This window comes from Stegostoma tigrinum, chromosome 3 (assembly GCF_030684315.1).
Source record: "Stegostoma tigrinum isolate sSteTig4 chromosome 3, sSteTig4.hap1, whole genome shotgun sequence".
NCBI lineage: Eukaryota > Metazoa > Chordata > Chondrichthyes > Orectolobiformes > Stegostomatidae > Stegostoma > Stegostoma tigrinum.
Genome location: NC_081356.1, coordinates 51,404,983 through 51,428,776, shown reverse-complemented (window position 1 = coordinate 51,428,776; position 23,794 = coordinate 51,404,983). Strand labels below are relative to the sequence as shown.

General features: G+C 41.2%; 1 protein-coding gene across 3 annotated transcripts in view; it reads right to left on the bottom strand.

Annotated features, from left to right (window-relative positions):
• sptlc1 (serine palmitoyltransferase, long chain base subunit 1) overlaps positions 1-23,794 on the bottom strand; it is an 87,890-nt gene that overhangs the window by 31,166 nt on the left and 32,930 nt on the right. For all 3 annotated transcript variants that reach the window (XR_007247122.2, XM_048526685.1, XM_059644594.1), the window contains exons 2-6: positions 15,813-15,920; positions 15,639-15,733; positions 14,858-14,951; positions 14,455-14,527; positions 942-1,074 (exon numbers count right to left, since the gene is read on the bottom strand). Coding sequence is in view for 2 of the 3 variants with exons in the window: in XM_048526685.1 (XP_048382642.1) it covers positions 942-1,074; positions 14,455-14,527; positions 14,858-14,951; positions 15,639-15,733; positions 15,813-15,920 (503 nt within the window). In the remaining variant the exon portion in view is untranslated. The remainder of the gene's footprint in view (positions 1-941; positions 1,075-14,454; positions 14,528-14,857; positions 14,952-15,638; positions 15,734-15,812; positions 15,921-23,794) is intronic.

The following is a 23,794-nucleotide window of genomic DNA, read 5'->3' as shown; positions in this document are numbered from 1 at the left end:
TTCTGACAGCACTTGAAAATAAATTCTTGTTGATATGCAGACTTTATCAAATATTCCAGGATCAACTCAAATGAAGACAAAAACTACTTTAATTCAAAACTGTTATACGTAAAAGAAAAGGCAGCTCATGCTGTTGTGGCAGAGCTCGTGTTCCTTTTTAAAATTAGGCTGCTCCACTTTCAAAAGACCAAGAGAGTTTGATGAAAGTAATATGCTGAATATTGTGGAACAATGTGTAGTTTATTACGTTTGTTATTTCCTTCAAATGTTTTCTGAACTTTAAATTTCAAACAACCAAACATCCCAAGAGCACACCACACTCTACACACATCCAGGACCTGAATGAACAGAGTAAACAAATATCTGGTTAACAAGGAGAACAGTTTGAATGAGGAAAGACTCAGATGGACAACTGCACATCAAGTCAGGTATAAAAAGCAAAAAACAAAAGAGGTTCAACCGAGATAAAGATCAGACAAAAAAAATTTGGTTAACAGATAAGACCTAAAGGAACATAATTCCACAATTAGTGGTTCATGACGTGGAGGCTTTAGGGGATATCTAAAATTTGGGTGGGTTATTAAAATTTCCTTACACTGCAATCAATGACTCTCCATTGAGCTTTAACCTGTAACTGCCAGGCAAGTGCAGCAAAATTATGCCATTCTGCAAATGTCAATAACAAGCTACACAAGTCATAAACAGGTTTTGGAGGAACAAGATATCTTGGATAGTAACTGTTTGATTTCAATATTTAACTAAACATATACAGCCATTGTATTGTCTAATTTATAGATCAGGGTATAATTATACCATTCTCTCACATTCCACAACTAAATGTGGGGATAAACTCTCAGCAATTTTTAATTATTTTAAGGATTGTTTTGCTCATCTGTGCCACATGAGCAAAAGCAGCTAGGTTTCTATTGAAAATAACTTACACAAACACCAGATCGCCTCTCTTAGAGTATGCTGGAATGGCACTGGCTATTGTAGCAAATCCATAAGAGTAAATAATAGCTTCTTCGGTTCTCATAAACTTAGCAATTCTATCTTCTAGCTCCAAATGAACATCTGAACAAAAACAGGAGGAAAAATAACAAACAGTTGGTAAACATGCACTCAAAATATCAAGCCATGCGCAGTTGACAACAGAACCATCCGAAGGTGATCCAAAACCTGAAGCAAAAGGCCAAACGTGGGAAATCATAGCCACAAAATGTAGCAGAGCTGTGAATGAGGAAAAAAACATTTTGAACAGGGAGAAGCAATTGGAATCATATGACAGAAAAGTAGTGAGGTGAATGACTTAGGAACCAGGTTTAGCACCACCAGGAGGGGATAGGTAACTGGGGAGACATTTAACGCAGGCGGGGAAGCGATGGGGGGGGGGGGGGGCGCGCGGGGAAAAGAGGGTGGGAAATGGGGAAGAGCAGGCCAATTTGGAGGGATGGGGACGCCAAGCAAGATGTCATGGGACTGCTTTAGACAGAGCGAGAGCTGAATGCAGAGACAGAGTGGCTGCAGGTGCAGGAGGCAGAATGGCGATTGAGACCCAGGCTTTAAAACAAAAGATGGGGTGGTGGGGCAGGCAGAGGAAAAAAGGGGTGGGTGTACACAGGCAAAGGCACATAAAAAGGACCCAGGGTTCTGAAAAAGGAGAAAGCAGAGGACATTGTAAAGGCATTTGTGGCGATCTTTCAAGAATCATTGAAGTCATGGATGGTCCATGAAAACTGCTAATGTAACATGTCTATTTAAGAAAAGGGGTGAGGCAGAGGAGAAGAAACTATAGCCCAGTAAACCCAACCTCAGTTATTGATAAGATTTTAGTGTCCATTATTAAGGATCAGACTACAAAGTACTTGTAAAGTTCATGCTAAAATACAGCTTCATTAAAAGGATGGTCACACTTGACAAATCTGTTAGAATTATTTGAGGAGATAATGGGCAATTTAGAAAAGAGACAGTGGCCATGATCAGTTTGGATGAAGAAGGGTCTAGGCCCGAAACGTCAGCTTTTGTGCTCCTGAGATGCTGCTTGGCCTGCTGTGTTCATCCAGCCTCACATTTTATTATCTTGGATTCTCCAGCATCTGCAGTTCCCATTATCTCAGTGGCCATGATCAGTTTGGATTTCCAGAAACCCTATGACCACGTGCCATACATGAAGTTACTAAATAGGATAAAAAGCCCATGGTGTTGGGGTAAGCTACTGGCATGGATTGGCTGACTGGCAGATGGCCAAGTGTGGGAATAAAAGGTTTCTTTTTCAGGACTGCAGTTAGTGACGAGTGGAGTTCCACAGGGGTCAGTGTTGGGAACATAATTTGCAATAACAACGAACTGGATGAAGGAGTGAGGGTATTGCTGCTGAAGGCTGTGGAGGCTAACTCCTTAAGTAGAATTAAGAGAGAGATAAATAGGCTCTTGATAAGTAAGGAGATCAAGAGTTACAGGGAGAAGGTGGGAGAATGGGATTGAGAAATTTATCAGCCATGCTCAAATGGGGGGAAGCAAAGTCGATTAGATAAATGGCCTAATTCTGCTCCTATATATTGTGGTCAAATCTGGGTAAAAGGTCAGGAATAAACAAAATCGCTTGGCTGGGATTATACTACAGGCCTCCCAACAGTCAGACAGAGATTCAGAGTACATGCAAAGGGAGGTATGAGTGGAATAATGTTATAGTAGTAGATTTCAACTTTGCTAACATTAATTGGGACAACATTTGAAAGAAAGAGGGGTTTAGATGGATGGAATTTTTAAAGTGCATCCAGCAGAGCTTCTTGTGCCAGTAAATATAGTCCAACCAGAATTGATCCTTCAAAATGAAGCCAGTCACGAAGAAGAATATTTTGAGAATAGTGACCATAAGTCTGAAGGTTTCATTGTCTCATGGAAAGGGATAAGGATAGTGCATAAGTTAAGTGTCTAAAAAGTGGAGGAAAAACATCAATCAATTTCAATACCATTAGACAGCATCTGATAAGCAGACTGGGAGTGGCGACTTGAAAGCAGGAGTCTTGTAAAAGTAGTGTCACATGTTTAGGGTCTGAATGTTCGCTGAAGAGTGAAGGGCAAGGTCAGCAACATCAGGACTTGGGAACCTTGGATGTCAAGGGAGATCTAGAATTTGATGAAAGAAGCAGCATTTAACAGGTACAAAGCATCAAAAATAGGGAAGGCCCTTCAGGAATACAGAGAGCGTGGAGGAGATGCTTACTAAAGCAATTAAGAGGGCAAAGAGAAGCCTCAAATACCTTTAGCAGATGGGATTAAAGGAAAATCCCAAGGGATTTTAATGCCTATATTAAGAGGAAGAGGATTAAAAGCCCCCTACATTCAAGTAGCCACTCCCAGTCTGGTGGATTTAACGAAATGGAAAGATATGAAAGCAACGACAAGAAAGGAGAATTCAGGACAGATTATTCAAATCTCCAGTACAGACACAAGCAGGAGTGGTTTGGAAAAGGCTAGCAATTAAACACTGGAAAAATGAATGAAAACGAGAAGGAGGATTAATACAGGACTGAAGGTGTTATATCTAAATGCACACAGTTTAAATGAATAAGGTAAATGAGCTTGTAGCATAGTTCGAAACTAGCAAGTATGATGTGGTAGACATCACAGATGTGGCTGCAGGAGGACCAGGATTGGAAACTGAATATCCAAGGATATACATCCTATTGAAAAGAGAGACAGGTGGACTGAGGGGGTGGGGTTGCCTTATTAGTGAGCAATGAAATTAAATCAATTGGAAGAAACTAAGTAGGGTCAGATGGTGTAGAATCTGTGTGGGTAGAATTGAGGAACTGCAAAAGATTTAAAAAAAACAAACAGTTGGGGTTGTACACAGGCCTCCAAACAGTGGTCAGGAGCTGGGGTGCGAGACAGAAAAGGTGGTGTGTAAGAAAGGCAAAGTCAGTGATCTTGGGGATTTCAATATGCAGGTGGACTTGGAAAATCACGTTGGTTTGCAAGAAAAGGAGTTTGTGGAATGTCGAGGAGTTGGCTTTTTGGAGCAGCTCGTGGTGCAGCCCACAAGGGAACAGGCAGTACTGGATTAACTGTTGTGCAATGAGGCAGACTAGATAAGGGAGCTTAAGGTAAAAGGAACCCTTTGGAGGCAGTGATCATAAAATGATAAAGATTCAAAAACAGTGACTCACCGGCTTCCCGACAGGCTCCTGCTCCAAGCTCCCACTCACGCTGCAACCAGAAATGGAAGGCACCCGCACTTGAGGTAAGCTTTTTAAGAGATTCAAAAACAGTGACTCACCGGCTTCCCGACAGGCTCCTGCTCCAAGCTCCCACTCACGCTGCAACCAGAAATGGAAGGCACCCGCACTTGAGGTAAGCTTTTTAAGAGATGCAAAAACAGTGACTCACCGGCTTCCCGACAGGCTCCTGCTCCAAGCTCCCGCTGCAACCAGATAAGCTTTTTTTTAAAAAAACTCTGTTTAGGGGATTAGCAGGGATAGCAGTGCAGGCAGAGGAATGTTCCTCCTGCAATGATGTATGAAGTGAGGGACACCTTTAGTGTCCCATCCAAATAAGTCTGCAGGAAGTGCACCTAACTCTTGCTCCTCCAAGACCGCGTTAGCGAACTGGAGCGAGAGCTGAATGGGATAGTGTAGGGGGAGGGGCTTAGATTAGTTCACAGGTCAGCACAATATCAAGGGCTGAAGAGTCTGTTTTGCACTGTATAGTTCTATATTCTACGACAAATTTGAAAGCAGAGGACAGTGTTAACAGGAAGATTCTTGGCAGCGTGGAGGAGCAGAAGGATCTTAGGGTTCATGTTCACAGTTCCCTGAAAGTTGCCACCTGGGTGGATAGAGTTGTTAAGGCAGTGTATGGGGTGTTGGTGGCATATGGTGTATAGGCTTTCATCAATAGACGGATTGAATTCAAGAGCCGTGAAGTTATGCTGCAGTTATACAAAAGCCTGGTTTGGCCACATCTGGAGTAGCGTGTCCAGTTCTGGTCATCTTATTATGCGAATGACATGGAGACGTTAGTAAAGGTGCACAGGAGATTTACCAGGATGTTGCCCGAAATGGAGGGAAGGTCTTACGAGGAAAGGTTGAGCGCGCTAGGGCTTTTCTCTCTAGAACGACAAAGGATACTATCCATGAATTCAATTATCATGGAGGCAAATAACATCATATTTTGAAAGGTCAATTCCATCAGTTTCTGGTTTGATAAATGGGAGGCTTAATAAATGATTTTATTTTAAATTAATTTTCTGCAGGTTCATGTATAGATCTGCTAGCGTACAAATCCATGAGATCTCAACATCAATAATACAGGAAGGGTAGGTCACGGCTTACACCCAAATGAAAGGAAGGTACAGTTGGCCTTGCTTTGTGCAGATTTAGACTTGTCAGTCAGACAGAGACTACAGAAAATAGAGAGCAGAATGCTGGTGGATGAAAGCACAGGTAAACTATTGTAACTGTAGAATGTCGATTCGAAAAGATGTTTGTCTGTAGAGGTTTTAAAGTGTTGTTATGATGCCAACTGATATTACTATGAGTTGGATCTGAAATTGAAATCTGGTTTGACATTTTGTCTGTCATATGAAGTTGTCTTCCACTGAAACAAACACAAAGTTGCAGATTTGGTTTTAACAATAAACTTATTTGTGCAATAAATGTGTAACAGTACAGAATAAACCAAGCTATTGAAATCTTTCAATGTCAAAGCAAATGGTTCAAAAATAAAAATCACATCTATTGCGACATAATTTTACAGTATTCAAATGTCAGCGTTTCCTTCCCTGTCATTTCTCTGACATATTTAAATCTTTTAACTTCCAGTCATGACAGTTTGACGGATGCTCCCTTCACACAACTGAACCTAAACTTCCTCAGCTTCAAATAATCTATTCAGGTTTCTAACCTGAACACTTCCAATCTAGAATAGAGAGGTAACCTATTTTTTTTAAAAACTGTTTTGAAGTAACTCCTTTCTCCGTGAAAAATTCTGACACCAACCTCAGTTCAGTCTTATGTACACTGAAACCAAAAGCTTTCTGATCTATAGGGTTTCCAGTTAGGTAAATAAAAGCAAAATTTCTTATTCTTCTAAACTAGAAGCAAGCTCAGGCTTTCCAAGGGTCCAGACCCGAAACGTCAGCTTTCCTGCTCCTCTGATGCTGCTTGGCCTGCCGGTGTTCATCCAGCTCTACACCTGGTTCTCTCATTTTTCAATGTGTGCTCCCTTTGATTGTGAAACACTTGATGCAAACAAATTCGCATCATCACTCCAGGAGCTACTCCAATAAACAAACAAACGAACCAACAAACAACCAACCAACCAAATCTGGTTTCAAGAATTCATGACTCCAAGAAGACCAGCAAGTTAATTATTACTCCTTAAATCGACTTGAGTGATGGAACTTTTAAACAATGACTCTGAAAGATTTTCCCTGATGTAGCAAAAGTTTATTGAAATACCAGAAGGGATTCAGATTCAGGATGCTTAAAATAAAGGGGCATGTCTGTGGACAGCTAAATTTAATATGATTTTGTGACAATGTAAACTTTCATTAATTGAAAGGATTAGCAATAACTCTGGAATAAACTGTTTCTCAAGTTGAAAGGGACAAGGTGAAACTATTTTTAATGAATTAAAATTAACATGCAGATTAATCATCCCTGCAAAAGAGACAAAGGAACATAAGCCGTTTCCTGTGAGAAAGGAAATAACACTGCTTGATGACCTCTGCCTCATGGCGTACAGGTAATTAAGTCTGCCAGCAGAAGGAATGTCTTGAAGTAAAGGCATTAATTGCAAGAAAAGCAGTGTTTTAAACAAAGAGCTAACTCCGATGTAACAAAGAACAGGAGAGTTACTTCTGATAAGGCGGCAAGCTACAGACTTGGGATTTCCAGACGTGCAATCAATCTTACAGATGAAAGCATCTGAAGGAATTCAAAAATATCACGCCACAAACTTGAAAGAGAGAAAATTGTACAACATTCTAACACCAGAATAATTCAGCAGCAGAACTCTGAAGAACAGCACTATAAAAAAGGAACCCTGGTTACATCCAGAGACAGATATTGTTACTTGAAATCCTGCCTAGATTTCACCATTAATCAGATAATAGCCAAGTTGAATTGGAGCATAAGCTTGCTGAAGGGGTCTTATTTTGGTCACTATAATGTAATAAGTTTAAAATCACTTTCACTACTTGACTGTGGAGAGATTTTAAGAGTCATACAGCATGCAGAACAGACCCTTCAGTCCATCCTGTCCATGCCAACCAAGTTTCCCAAACTAAACTAATCCCATCTGTCTCTGTGTCACACATATCCCTCTAAAGCCTTCCTATCCAAATATCTTTTAAAATGTTGCAACTGTGCTTGCATTTACTATTTCATTCCACATATGAACCACCTTCTGTGTGAAATGGTTGCCCTTCAGATTCACGAAAGCTTCCTCCTCTCACCTTAAAATTATGCCCTCTAGTTTTGCACTCTCCAAGCCTTTGGAAAAGACCTTTGCTATTCACCTTATCTGTGCCCCTCACTATTTTATAAAACTTTACAAAGTCACCCCTCAACCTTCTATGCTCCAGGGAAAAATGTCCCAGCCTATTTTGATAACTCAAACCAAATCAGTTTCCAGCAACGTCCTGGTAAATCTTTTCTGAACCCTCTCCAATTTAATATTATCCTTCTTATTGCAAGGCAACCAGAACTGCATACAGTGCTCCAGAAAAGGTCTCACCGATGCCCTGTACAACCTCAATGTCCCAATTCCTACACTCAATGGTCTGAGCAATGAAGGCAAGGGTACTAAAACACCTTAAATCACCCTGTCCACCTGTGATGCAAATTTCAAAAAACTATGTACCTGAATGCCTAAAACACTACCCAGCAGCCTACCATTAATTGTATAAGTCCTGCCCTTGTTTATTTTGCCAAAATGCAACACCTCGCTTTATCCGAATTAAACCCCATCTGCCATTTCTCAGTCAAATGGCCCAATTGACCAAGGTTGTTTTGTAAGTTTAGATAATCTTTACCGTCTCACATACAATCAATCTTGGTGTCATTCACAAACATAGTAACAGTGCGTCCTAAATTCTCATTTTATTTATCATGTTTGTGAAGTTTTATTCCATTAAAAATGCAAGCTCTTATGTAATTTCCTTACTAAGTAATTGAATTAAATGTTAACTTGTGGCGATTTACCCACAATTCATGGTATGGGCCACAGGCTATATTAACAAACATTTGTGAAATGTATCTTCAAGTAGACTGTATTTAGGTGCCTACTAAATAAAGTTTAACAGATGTTTAAATTAACATAACGTAAAAGTCTTAAAACAAAATCTTGGGTTGTGGGTTTCTCCATGCCGGTAACTGAGGTTTCAAATCTCTTTTCAACTGTTTCCATGGAGATTGTAAACACAGTAGAGAAAATTGGGCACAATAAAGTGATGTATTCTTGCTGGACCCGAGAACAAATAAATCCTTGTACTATAAATTTAATCTATCATGATCTTAGGACATGCTGAAGAGCTTTATGACCACAGAAGTATTTTTGAAGTGTGGAGTTGAAGAAGGAAACTCAGATTTGCACACATCAAGGCTCCATAAATTGGATGATAATGGTCAAGGGAAAATAATGATTCAGCAACATTTCTAAGGTGGGTCAGTGATCAACACTGCTGCCTCACAGCAATAGTGGCCTGGGTTTGATTCCAACCTCAGGCGAACATCTGTGTGGGTTTCTTCCGGGTGCTCCAGTTTCCTCCCACAGTCCAAAAAGATGTGCAAGTTATGTGATTGGCCATGCTAAATTTCCCATTGTGTCCACGGTTGTGAAGGCTAGCCATGGATAATGCAGAGTTACACTGATAGGGTGGGTGGGTTGAGCCTGGGTGGGATGCTCTTCAGCAGGTCAGTGTGGACTCAATGGGCCAAATGGCTTGCCTGCCTACCGTGGGCAATTTGAATTTCCAATGCTTCACCTCCAAAAATATCCTACCTTCTTTTGACTTCCCCCATTTCCATTTGTGTATAGCCTTTGAATGAATACTCACTAAAAGCTTGCAAACTTTGAGCTTTCTACACTGCTCTTCCTTACACAGTTAAGATGACATTCCATTGTTTCTCTTTTTCCCATCAAAACAGATGATGCAAAATCTTGATGCTGAAGATTGTATGTCTTTTTTGCCTCCCCCCAACAATACAATCACCCTCAGTCACTGTGCCCACAGCCATTTTCATTTCACTCTCCAAAAGCTATAACTGCCCTCACCTGCTCCCATTCACTGTCATCCATCCTCTGTTGTTTCATCATACATCGTTTCTTCTCCATTCCTCTTTCAGCATTCCAAAGGGAAAATTTCAGTCTGCAATTCTCTGATCCACTCAAAATATTCCACAATACCTACTCTCAGTCCCGTGTCACTTGCCCGTAAAAATTTCTCATCCATTAAACATCCTCGTTTTTCATAGTCCGAAGCTATAAAAATTCTCCATCTCATTGAAACAGTGATTAATGTGTACTTTTTCCAATTTAGAACACTGTTTTGAGGCTCGCAACACAATCTTTAAATTATGGAGATCAGAGACAGCTTGGGTTACTACTTTACAGAACATTTCCACTCAGTTTTCAATTGCAATCACAAGCTTTTCTTACTTCTCTTCCTTGGTCTCACACTGATCTTTACATTTATTGCTGCTTGCAGAATTCCAAGGAAAATTAAAGCTCCAGCAAACTGCATTTTACACTTTGATTTAAAAATTCAAAAGACTTGAATACACTTTGGAGTTCCATTTCTGAAGAAAAGTTATTAACCAGCACATGTTAGCGGTTTTTATCTCCGCAGATGTTGCCTTCTGGGTACTTACCGCATTTAGTTTTAATTCAATAAGAATTCAGAGTCTCGGAATGGACGAACTCCTATTTATATCACCAGAACTGTTCCCACTCAAGAATATCTGAGCCCGCTTGTTGCTAAATTTGGTCTTACAATGCGAATAGAGTTGGGAACAAGGGACAGTTGTGTAAATTAACCTCATACTTTGGTCAGTCTAAATCGGGACTCTTTCTGACAACAGGCTGGACGGTCTTTGCTTTAGTGCTAGGAGTGTAACAAAGACTGATGAGTTAAAGGTATGGATTGACAGATGGAAGTATAATGTTGTTGCCATCACAGAAACATGGTTGAGGGAAGGGAAGAATCACAACTCAATGTTCCACAGGCTGGGATCTTTAGGCAAGACAGGAGAGGGTGTAAAAAGGGTGGTGGTTTAACACTATCAATTAAGGAGTCAATTTGAGGAACAACAGGAGATGACATCTTGGAAAGGTCTTCAAGATGAGGCTTCGTGGGTAGATCTTCAGCATGCTAAGTGGGCAGTCACATTCTTGGCAGTGCATTGTAGGCTTGCAAAGAATAAACAGACAATAGAGGGCAAATATGTAGTCAGTTCAAAGAAATGTGTAAGAGTAATAATTGGGTAATTATACCAGGAGATTTCAACTTTCCTTTAGAGGGGGCAGATTTCTTGAAAGGTATTCAGGTGAGTTTTTTGTATCAATATACAGAAGGCCCAAAAGGGTGGAACAGTGCTGGATTGGATTCTGGGCAATGAAGCCAAACAAGTTTAGCAAAGCAAAATAACATAGTATGGTATATTTTGGGGTGGACAAGGAAAAAAAGATGGCAAGTAAAAGATAATCTGCCTCCCTAAGTCCAAAGTTTTCTTTAAACTAAAACAAGATCTGGCCAAGGTTGACTAGAAACAGCTCCTTGCAGGTGAAGGCTACAGAGAAACAGCATTCAAACAGGAACTGGGGAAGAGTATTGATCCAACACAAGCCTTTTGGGGCAAATATAGCAGCCAAAAGGTTCAGAGAACCCTGGATATCTAGGACAATTCAGGGCTGGATAAAGGAAGAATAGAAAGGCTTTTAGCAAGTTCAAAGGGAGCAATTTAGCTGAGGCCTTAAAGAAGTACAGGTAGTGCAGGCAGAAACAGAAGAAAGCAATTAGAAGAGAAAAAAAAGGGGACATGAGCAAGGACTTGCTAATCAGAATAGGGAGAATTCAGAAATATTTTACAAATACAATGAAAGGGAAGTGGTTAACCAGGGAAAGAGCAATGGCCCAAAGGGGCAACCTGAATGCAAAGCCACAGGATATTGGAAAGATGTAAATTAACACATCTCTTCTGCCTTACTCCGGAAAAGGAGAATATAGGTATTGAATTCAGGAAAACAGACTGACGAACTTGCACAGTTTGTCACAAGAAATTGGGTGGTATTGGAAGCTCTGATGGGCAGTGGTTGGGAAACTATTGGACAAAATGCTGAAGGAGAGAATTAATAGCCACTTAGTCAGCATGGTTGTTAGAGGGAGGTCATGCCTGACAAATTTGATCACATTTCCTTAAAATTCAAACAAGTGCTTGGATGAGGAAGTTCAGTCAATGAAGTTCTGGGATTTTAGCAAAGCTTTTGACAAGGTACCACATGGTAAACTGATCGAGAAGGTTAAAGTGCATGGAATTCAGGGAAATTGGCAAGATGGATCAGAAACTGGCTTAGTAATAGGTCAAAAAGAGTAATGGCAGAAGGTAGTTTGAGTGACTAGAGACCAGTGTTGAGTGGTGTACCACAAAGATCACTACCAGGACCTTTACTGTTTGTTAAATACATACATGATACACATGAAAACATGGCGGGTAGGGGGGAATAATAGGCAAGTTTGCAGATGACACCAAGATTGGTAGGATGGTTAATAGTGAAGATGGTTGTAGGTTGCAAGAAGCTACAGATGGGTTGGTCAGACAGGCAGGCAGTGGTATATGATATTTAACCATGGTAAATGCAAGAAACAAGATGTGGGAGTAATAAACAAATGGCAGGTTAGGGCAGCTCAGAGGAATCCTGGGGCTAATTATTCACAGATCCTTGACATCAGAGCATGCGAGTACAATAGTCAAGAAAAAATAACACCTGCTTTCATCAGTCACAGCATGGTATATAAGAACCAGGAGATACTGTTGGAGTTGTACAGTATTGGATAGTCCACAGCTGGAGTGCTGTGTGCAGTTCTTTCACCTCATTAGAGGACAGATGTGATAATACTAGAGGGGGTACAGAGGGAGCTCACCAGGATGTTGCCCCAGTTGAAAATATTGAGCTAGGAGACAAGGTATGCATGAATTGTTTTCTTTGCAGCAGAGAAGGCTGAGAGATATATGATTGAAGTATATAAAAGAATAGGAGTGGTATGGATAAGGTGAATAGTGAGCAGCTGTTCTCCTTAGTTAAGGGGTCAGTCATGGGGCTACTTTGTTTTAGAGAGGGGGACAGGAGATTCAGCGAAGATTTAAGGAAAAGAAAAAAAAAGTTATTCACTAAGAGGGTGGTGAGAATCTGGAATGCACCTGGCTGGAAGATAGTGGAAGCCAGAAACAAAGCACAAAGAACATTACAGCACAGGAACAGGCCCTTTGGCCCTCCAAGCCTACACCAATCCAGATCCTTTATCTAAACCTGTCGCCTTGTTTTCCAAGGATCTGTATCAGTCTGCTCCCTGCCCATCCATGTACCTGTCCAGATACATCTTAAAAGACACTATCGTGTCTGTATCTAACACCTCCGCTGGCAACACATTCCAGGCACCCACCAATCTCTGCGTAAAGAACTTTCCATGCTCATCTCCCTTAAGCTTTTCCCCTCTCAGCTTGAAATCGTGACAGAGTAATTGAGTCCCCCACTCGGAGGGGAAAAAGCTTCTTGCTAGCCACCCTATCTATAACTCTCATGATTTGGTAGAACTCAATTAGGTCCCTCCCAACATCTGCCTTTCTAATGTAAATAATCTTAGTCTACACAACCTCTCTTCATAGCTAGCATCTTCCATACCAGGCAACATCCTGGTGACCCTCCTCTGCACCCTCTCCAAAGCATCCACATCTTTCTGGTAATGTGACGACCAGAACTATACGCTGTATTCCAAATGTGGCCGAACCAAAGTCCTACACAACTGCAACAAGACCTGCCAATTCTTGTACTCAATACCCCATCCAATGAATGAAAGCGTGCCGTATGCCTTCTTGACCACTCTATCCACCTGCGTTGCCACCTTCAGGGTACACTGGACCTGAACACCCAGATCCGAGTGCCAATTTTCACCAGGGCTTTTCCATTTACTGTATAATTTGCTCTTGAATGGGATCTTCCAAAATACATCACCTTGCATTTGCCTGGATTGAACTCCATCTGCCATTTCTCTGCCGAACTCTCCAATCTATATATAGGCTGCTGCATTCTCAGGCACTCCAGTTCACTATATGCTACTCCAATCTTAGCGTCATTGTTAATCAGACCATCTATACCTTCCTCCAGATCATTTATGTATTTCACAAACAGTGGTTCCAACACAAATCCCTGTGGAATACTGCTGGTCACAGTTCTCCATTTTGAGAAACTCCCTTCCACTACAACTGTCTCCTTTGCCCAGCCAGTTGTCTATCCATCTAGCCAGTCCACCCTGGACCCCAAGCGACTTCACTTTCTCCATCAGCCTACCATGGGAAACCTTATCAAACACCTTACTGAAAGTCCACGTCTATGACACCCACAGCCCTTCCCTTATCAACTTAGAATTCTTTGAAGTGACTATCAAGTTGGTAAGACATGACCTTCCCTGCACAAAACCATGTTGCCTATCACTAATAAGCCCATTTTTCCCCCAAATGTAAATAGATCCTATCTCTCAGTATCTTCTCCAGCAGCTTCCCTACCACTGACATCAGGCTCACCAGTCTATAATTACCTGGATTATCCTTGCTACCCTTCTTAAACAAGGGGACAACATTAGCAATTCGCCAGTCCTCCGGGACCTCACCCATGCTAAAGGAAGCTGCAAAGATGTGTGGTAGGGCCCCAGCTATTTCCTCTCTCTCTCTTCCCTCAGTAAACCTTAAAAAAAATTGCATGAGCATTTCAAACATCAGAACATTTAACCATATGGGGCAAGTGTCGGAAATTGGGATTAGCATGCTTTTATAGCTAGTTATTGTCAGTGTAGATTTGATGGGCCTTTTCTGCGCTGTATGACTCCATAACTACAACCAAGTTAAGAAGGGTCAATGAGGGCAAAACATAAATGCATTGCCAGATGAAAAAGCAAGGGGAAAGTGATCCTAATATTGGTACTATATTCTCATTTGGAAATGTACTCGTGTATGCTTACATTAGGGACCACAAAAATCCCTTTTCAAGAGAGGTCTGTGTACCGCTTACACTAGGTTTGCCATATCATTCAGCATTACTTTGATCCGTGAATTAAATTTGGAGCAAGATTGGTGCTAAAAGAGCTTACAAAAGATTTGGCGAAAGATAACATGCAGTTATAATCACAAAAATACAATTGAAGTACATTTCAAAACAATTTAAAAGAAAACTTACCAAATGTTCCATAAAACCCTCTAGGACCACATGTACCAACACCATATTTTTTCAGGGAAGTCAAAGCCACATTCTGTATGAACAAAATTGCATTCAAAAAATTCAAAGTAAATTAGAATTTAATGCTTACTTATCTGTATTCAAATAATTCCAGTTTTAAAACAAAAACAAAATTAGAAAATTGTAAATGATGAATATATTGTGTAATCACCTACCTAGTTATCCTAAATTTACCTTAGTTAAAAACAAATTAAAATTCAATGACTACATTCACATTCCATTCTCCACTTGCATTCAGTGGGAACCCATTTTGATACTAGCACTTACTAATTGCAAAGATTTTCCCCTTTCATAATCCACAAGTTTGTCCTAAGGCTCATTTTCCTTAGGTCAATAAACTCACCTTAACTTTTTCATTATCTAGCAACCCGAGAAAATTGAAGGACGCAAAATTTATGCACCTTCTATCATTAACCACTATGTTGTGAGTTGGAGGGCTGAAAACAACAAAAAGAAACAGTTCAGTGAAACAAAGTTCAGAAAGTGCAAACCTCTTCAGTCATTTCCATTGCAAATTAGTTAACAACAAACATTACAGGTGATCAAGTATAAAACACAGTGAAAGTCTCATAACATGGAACCAGTTCCATAATTATTTTCAGCATGATTTTCCTAGGGCTTTTGTTTACAATTTTCAAGCTTTCTTAAAGGCATTCATCCAAACTGCGGTGATGTTCTATAGACGCAAGTTGCCCTCAAGGGCTTCACTCAACTCATGACTGTTGGTGGAACTGCAGTCAAATCAAATCAAGTTACAGCAGAAGCTCTAAGAGAATTCTGAGACAACAAGTTTCAACAAGTTCTAGAGGACTCCCCAGTCCAATGGGCTAAAGCCACCACTTCTAATGCAGTCTAGCAGAGATCAGCTAATATCACTGACAGCATTGTGCTGAACCAAAGAAACTGGACAAGTCTTAATGACAAACCCAATGTAGTGCCTTTTGTGGGCAAGCCATTAACAAAAAAAAACTTTGAACCTGTTGCATTAAAACAAAGGTGTCCACTGATCTATGTAATGGTTCAAAAATAAAGACAATTTGAAACAGTTCTCTTTTTGAATATTGTACAGCATAAGCACAATTGCAAGCTAATACAGTAATGCAGTCCCAGAGTATATTACATACCCTGAGACAATATTGTTGTTAAGGGCAGGGTGGTCTTTTGATATTGGTGGAACAAGTGGCTCTGGTTGCCATTCCTCAATAAGTTCTTCTTTCTCCTGTGAGAAAACATAACAGAATACTTACGAGAAGTTGCAATATCAAAGTGCAATACATCTTTTAAAATCTACTAATTACCTTTTCTGTCAGGTCAGAACGCTCCTGAAGCTTGTAGGTTTTAGAGAAAAGTAGTCTTACTATCCATAAAATGAGGATACCTTCCAGAATTAGATGGTAAGCTGGAGCCTTAAAAAGAAAAACAAAAACAACCAAGTTACCTATACGCAGCATCATTTTTCCATAATGAGAATATCCTGACTGCAGCAAAAGAAAACTTAATGGAATAATTTAATATTCAGCATTTTTTTTAAATTACAAAAACATTTTCATCATTGATTAATATAGATGACAGAAACAGGCCACTCAGACCAGTCCTTCTGATATTTATACTCAGCTTAAATCTCCAATCCCCAAAATGTTCTCATTTAAATCTATCATCTATTTCTCCAACTAGTTTCCCCGTAAGCATATCTATGCTGTTTAATGATTCCAAGAGTAATAGGTCCAATATAATCACCACTTATTCCCTTCCTGCACTCCCACAGACAGCAAAAGCCCAGCCTGTCCATTCTATCACTTTTTAAATACTTTGTTTCATGCTTGCAAATTTTCCCCATACCCACCCCACTTCATATCATTTTCTTTGAAAATGAAAGACCAGGATTACAAGCAGCATTTGAAATATGATCTAACCAAAGTTCAATCATTGCAATCTATAGAAAATAATCAAAGTATTGCTTTAGAATTTCACAGACTGAACAGTTTCATCACTTACAGAATTCCATACTTTAATACAAGTCAGGAAGATATTATTCACCCATACTGTATGTGAACAGAGCAGCAGCATAAAATTTTGTGCATTCATTACACAAGTCCAAAACTGAGATACATTATAATTATGTAAAGAGTAATAATATTTCAGGGTTTTCTGCTTGTTCCATCGGAGAGGTCTTAAACTGCAATTGTAGGGAGGTGAAAACCTAGAAGAGAAAACTTAGATGGGTTAGATTCAGATCAGGAAATGGGAGGTAGAACATTTGTGTGATTTATTCAGCAACTCTGAAGCTAAAAGCAACAAGGATTAAAAAGCATCCAAAATAAATAGACAGGGTTGAGCTGTTTGCACTTCAAGTCTTCACATGTATTACACACAAGGCTGATGATCTAAGGGCATAAACAGAAAAATAGCAGCATGACATAGTTTCTATAACAGAAACCTGAAGGAGGGACAAAGTTAACAAGTCAATACCACTGGATATAAAATTTTCAGGCAGGGTCAAGTGGGTGACAAAAAAGGAGGGGTTAGCATAGAACATAGAACAGTACAGCACAGAACAGGCCCTTCAGCCCACAATGTTGTGCCGACCATTGATCCTCATGTATGCACCCTCAAATTTCTGTGACCATATACATGTCCAGCAGTCTCTTAAATGACCCCAATGACCTTGCTTCCACAACTGCTGCTGGCAACGCATTCCATGCTCTCACAACTCTCTGCGTAAAGAGCCTGCCTCTGACATCCCCTCTATACTTTCCACCAACCAGCTTAAAACTATGACCCCTCGTGCTAGCCATTTCTGCCCTGGGAAATAGTCTCTGGCTATCAACGCCTCTCATTATCTTGTATACCTCAATTAGGTCCCCTCTCCTCCTCCTCCTTTTCTCCAATGAAAAGAGACCGAGCTCAGTCAACCTCTCTTCATAAGATAAGCCCTCCAGTCCAGGCAGCATCCTGGTAAGCCTCCTCTGAACCCTCTCCAAAGCATCCACATCTATCCTATAATAGGGCGCCCAGAACTGGACGCAGTATTCCAAGTGCGGTCTAACCAAAGTTTTATAGAGCTGCAACAAGATCTCACGACTCTTAAACTCAATCCCCCTGTTAATGAAAGCCAAAACACCATATGCTTTCTTAACAACCCTGTCCACTTGGGTGGCCATTTTAAGGGATCTATGTATCTGCACACCAAGATCCCTCTGTTCCTCCACGCTGCCAAGAATCCTATCCTTAATCCTGTACTCAGCTTTCAAATTCGACCTTCCAAAATGCATCACCTCGCATTTATCCAGGTTGAACTCCATCTGCCACCTCTCGGCCCATCTCTGCATCCTGTCAATATCCCGCTGCAGCCTACAACAGCCCTCTACACTGTCAACGACACCTCCGACCTTTGTGTCGTCTGCAAACTTGCTGACCCATCCTTCAATCCCCTCGTCCAAGTCATTAATAAAAATTACAAACAGTAGAGGCCCAAGGACAGAGCCCTGTGGAACTCCACTCACCACTGACTTCCAGGCAGACTATTTTCCTTCTACGACCACTCACTGTCTTCTGTTGCCCAGCCAATTCTGGATCCACACAGTTAAGTTCCCCTGTATCCCATTCCTCCTGACCTTCTGAATGAGCCTACCATGGGGAACCTTATCAAATGCCTTACTTGAAGTCCATATACACCACATCCACAGCTCGACCCTCATCAACTTTTCTAGTCACATCCTCAAAAAACTCGATAAAGTTTGTAAGGCAAGACCTACCCCTCACAAAGCAGTGTTGACTGTATCTGATCAAGCCATACTCTTCCAGATGGTCATAAATCTTATCCCTCAGAATCCTTTCTAACACCTTGCAGACGACAGACGTGAGACTGCCTGGTCTATAGTTGCCGGGGATTTCCCTATTTCCTTTCTTGAAGAGAGGAATTACATTTGCCTCTCTCCAGTCCTCAGGTACGACTCCAGTGGACAGCGAGGATGCAAAGATCTTCGCAAGTGGCGAAGCAATTGCATTTCTTGCTTCCCAAAGCAGCCGAGGACAAATCTGGTCCGGGCCTGGCGACTTGTCAATCTTAATGTTTGACAAAATTTTCAGCACATCAGCTTCCTCTATCTCTATCCATTCCAGCATGCACACCTGCTCTTCAAAGGTTTCATTCACTACAAAGTTCGTTTCTTTCGTGAAGACAGAAGCAAAAAACTCATTTAGGGCTTCCCCTACCTCCTCAGGCTCCACACACAAGTTCCCTATGCTATCCCTGATCGGCCCTACTCTTTCTTTGATCATTCTCTTATTCCTCACGTAAGTGTAAAATGCCTTTGTGTTTTCCCGGATTCCTTCTGCCAAGCCTTTCTCGTGCCCCCTCCTGGCTCTCCTCAGACCATTTTTGAGCTCCTTCCTTGCCTGCATGTAATCCTCTCTAGCTGAACTTGACCCTAGCTTCCTCCACCTTATGTAAGCTACCTTCTTCCTTTTCACAAGAAGCTCCACCGCTCTCGTCATCCAAGGTTCCTTTATCTTACCCCTTCTTGCCTGTCTCAGAGGGACATATTTACTCATCACTCCCAACAACTGTTCCTTAAACCGTCTCCACATGTCTATAGTTCCCTTACCATGGAACAACTGCTCCCAGTCCATGCTTCCTAACTCATGTCTAATCGCATCATAGTTTCCTCTTCCCCAATTAAATATCCTCCCATTTTGCCTAATCCTCTCCTTCTCCATAGCTATGTAGAATGTGAGGCAGTTATGGTCACTATCACCAAAATGCTCTCCCACCACAAGATCTGATACCTGCCCCGGCTCGTTTCTGAGCACCAAGTCTAGAATGGCCTCTCCCCTCGTCGGCCTGTCAACGTACTGCATTAGGAAACCCTCCTGAACACACCTTACAAAAACAGCTCCAACCAAATCTTCTGCTCGAAGGAGGTTCCAATCAATATTAGGAAAGTTAAAGTCACCCATTACAACAACCCTACTGCGTGCACACTTTTCCAAAGTCTGTCGACCTATGATTTCTTCAATCTCCCTGCTGCTATTGGGGGGCCTGTAGTAAACCCCTAACGAGGTGACTACTCCCTTGCTGTTCCTAATTTCCACCCATACTGACTCAGTCGGCAGATCTTCCTCGACAAAGGAAGCTTCTGTAGCTGTGATACCCTCTCTGATTAGTAGTGCTACACCCCCTCCTCTTTTTCCCCCCTCCCTATTCTTTTTAAATGTTCTAAACCCTGGAAGATCCAGCAACCATTCCTGCCCATGAGAAACCCATGTCTGTGTTATGGCCACATCATCATAGCACCAGGTACTGATCCATGCTCTAAGTTCATCACTTTTATTCCTGATACTCCTTGCATTAAAGCAAACACAGTTTAACCGATCCCTTGGTTCCTTCCCAGGAAAATCCTTCCCACTAGCTGGTCTACCTCTTGCTACTGCCTCACCTGCATCAACACTCACCTCTGGTATACAGCTCAGGTTCCCACCCCCCTGCCATACTAGTTTAAACCCTCTTGTTAAAGAATAAACACAGTTGAGAAGGAATGCTATATTGAATGGATTAACAACTGAGGTTTTATGGTTGAGCTGAGAAATTAAAAAAGGGGCAGTTATACTACGAAGATACTATGTAGTCCCCAGTAGAGAAGGGAGATGGAAGAACTCATAAGTAGACAGAATTTCTGCCGGTCAGAATCAGATGGCAATAATAGAGACTTTGTCCCAATATCAATTGGGTAATAACAACAAAGGAGCACGAAGGATAATTCATGTCCTGTGTCCATAATTTTTGTTTAATAAAAAAACTGACAAGCCCAAAGCAGAGAAATTTCAATTCTGGGATGTAGTTTTGAGGAATGAAAATAGGCAAGTGCCAGTTGGCACCCGTATTGGGGACAGTGACCAGAGTTTGGTTAGATTTAGCAATACAGTGGAAAAAAGGACAAGAGGCAAATCAGATGTAAACTGGGGGGAAGGCAAGTTTTACAAAATTAAGTAGTGATTTGGCTGAGGTGGACTGGACAGGGCTGCTAAAGGATAAAATCGGTAGTAAACCTGTGGAAAGCCAGCAGCAGGTACTAAAAAAAAGACCCTTAGGGCACAAAGCAGACATGCCCCTTCCAACAATAAGAATGGTGATGCAAAGTCTAGAAAAACCATAGGGCAAGATTAAACAGAAAAAGAAAGCTTAAAATGGTCACAAAAGAAAACAACACTACAGATAACCCAGAAGAGTATAGAGAAAGTACAGGGACCATGTTAAAAATAACAAAGCAGGGCATGAAAAAATATTAGCAAAGCAAATAAAGGAAATGCCAATGATGTGTTACCAGTATATAAAGAGCAAAAGAATAGTGAAGGAAAAAGTGGGGCCTTGTGTAGATGCACAGCAGACGAGAAGAATTTTAAATAATTTCTTTGTCTCTGCATTCACAAAGACAAGGGATGGATGTGGTTATAGTAACCCAAGAGAAGCAGTGTGAAACATTGGACAAAATCATATTGACAGGAAATGTGCAAGGATTTGGAACCTTTGAAAAAAAGAGTGCAATTCGCCAGGGTCAGATGGATCTTTCCTTAATGTTGGAGGTGGTCAGGGAGGCAAAAGCAGATGCTCTAAAGATTCAGAGATAGTAGGAACTGCCGATGCTGAAGTCTGAGATAACAGTGTGGAGCTGGAGGAATATGACAGACCAGCAGCATCAGAGGAGCAGAAAAACTGACGTTTCGGTTCAGGACCCTTCTTCAGTAAAAAGGGTCCTAACCCGAAACATCAGTTTTCTTGCTCTAAAAAGATTATATTTCAATCTTCACAAGATAAAAAGTGCTTGAAGATTAGAAAAGGTACAGAGTAAATGCCAATTAGTCTTATTTAAAGTTTGAGAAAATTTGTAGCTCGTGTTGTGGATGAGGGTGTAGACACGCTCGCCGAGCCAGTGGGTTTGGTTGCAAATGTTTCATCATCTTGCTCGCTAACATGGTCAGTGCACCACTAAAGTAGTGTTGGGGTTCTGTCCTGCTTATTATTTATATGCCTCAGCTTTCTGGGGTGATTAGTATTACTTCCAGTTTTGTTTCTCAATGGTTTGTACACGGGGTCCAAGATCTAATTCAATGTGTTTTTAAAGGGTTCTGGTTGGAATACTAGGTATCTAGGAAGCCCCTCAGGTGTCCCTGTTTGGCTTGTATGATTAGGGATGTGTTTTCTAGTTGAATTTGTGTCCCTTGTTATCCGTGTGTAGTGAGACCAGTGAACTGGTCACATCTCTTGGTGGCAAGTTGCTGCTCATGTACCCATATAAACACCAGACCGAAACTGACTGTACAGATCACATGGATCCCACATGATCAAAGTGCTAAAAGCCCAGGGGATACAGGATAACGTGTTGAACTGGATCCAAAGTTGGCTTAGTAAAATGAAGCAAGTAATGGTCAATGGTTGCTCTTGTAAATGGATACTGCTTACCCATAGGGCTTGGGTGGTGGAACTTCTACTGTTGGTTTTGCAAATTACCAATTTGGACTTTAATGTGGCCGGGGGGGGGCACAACTAGGAAATTTGCAGATGACAAAAATCAGCTGTTTAGAGAATAGCTGGAAGCTCAAATTATACGAGGCGGGTTGGACAAGTGGGCAGGAAAGTGGCAGATGGGAGTTCAACTCTGATAAGTGTGAGGCACTGTATTTGGGGAAAAATCAAACAGTAAAAAGATAATAGACAATAAAATAGGAATATACTGAGAGGGACAGATGAAATGAGAGATCTGGGTGTGCAAGTGCACAGGTCCCTTAAAGGTAGCAGTACAGTTAGATAAGGCGGCAAAGGCAGCAAGTGGATTGCTCTCCTTCATCGGCAGAAATGTAGGATACAAAAAAAAGTAGGGATATAATGACGGAACTGTATAAGACACTGGTGTGGGCACAACTGGAGTAGTGGTGTGTGCATTCCCGTCACCACATTACAGAAGGACATAATTACTCAGGCAGAAGAGGGCACAGAGAGAAGATTTTCTAAAAACATTACCAGGGCTGGAGAATTGCAGCTACCAAGGAGAGGTTTTCCTTGGAATAGAGTGGGCTAAGGGAAAACATGATTTAGGTATTCAGAATTGTGAAGGGTTGAAACACAGCAGACAAGACAAATCTCTTTTCCTTGACAGAGGGTTCATTTCCATGGTTATATAATTTAGGTCAATTGCTTTCTATTAGAGTGGCCAGAGATATTGATCTACTCAAACTCCCCCCTACCCTAATCCTGAACTCTCATCTTCTTCTTGATCTCCCCAACATCCTCAGAGACCCATGCTTTCCCTGGATATATTTCAAGAAATCCACACCACTCTTAAACCCTCAGCATAACGACAATCCCAATTTGTGCAGAAAAGTTGCAATTCCGAAGTATAATTACCAGATTTTCACCCTTTACATGTCCATGAACTGTCTACATATTTGCCTCTCTAATTTCTGCTAATTATTTTGGGGGACATATAATGCATGCCCAGGAATATGACTGCCCCTTAACATTCTGAAGTTCTACCCACAAAGCCTCCTTTTGAAGGCCCTTCCAAGAGATCATCTCTCCTTATTGCTGTAATTGACTCCTTAATTGATGGTGTTACACCACCACCCTTTTTGCACCCTCTTCTCGCTCACTGATCCTATAACTCAGAACGTTAGGTTGCCAGTCTAGCCCTTTACTCAGCCATGTTTCTGTGATGGCAAAAATCACATTCCCGCATGTCAATTATCTCCAATAGAGAAATTAATCAATAAAATTCTGAAGGAGAGAATTAGTCTCTGCTTGGAAATGCCTGGGTTAATTAGGGACAGGCGGCATGGCTGTTAGAGGGAGATAGTGCCTGAAATTTGATCACATTCTTGAAAAATTTTAACAAATGGCTGAATGAGGGAAGTTTAGTCGATGCAGTTTATATGGATACTAGCAAAGGTTTTGGCAAGGTACCTCATGGTTAGAGCACATAGGAATTCAGGGAATCTTGGCAAGATAGCAAGCCAGTCGTACCAAATGCTCCAACATCTCAGAAGTGAAGTTGGGTGGATCACTTGGCATTGGAGATGCCAAGTGTAAATAGCCCTGCTGACCCCACAGAAGTTCTCCTTACTAACATCCAGGGACCAGGGCCAAATCAGGGCAGTTGTCTCAGTTGTTTACCATTGATAGCACAATGTTCAGCAGCATTTGTGATTCCTCATATTAAAATAGTCCACGTTCAAATGCAATATGATCTAGACAATATCTAGGCTTAGGCTGACAAGTAGCAAGTAA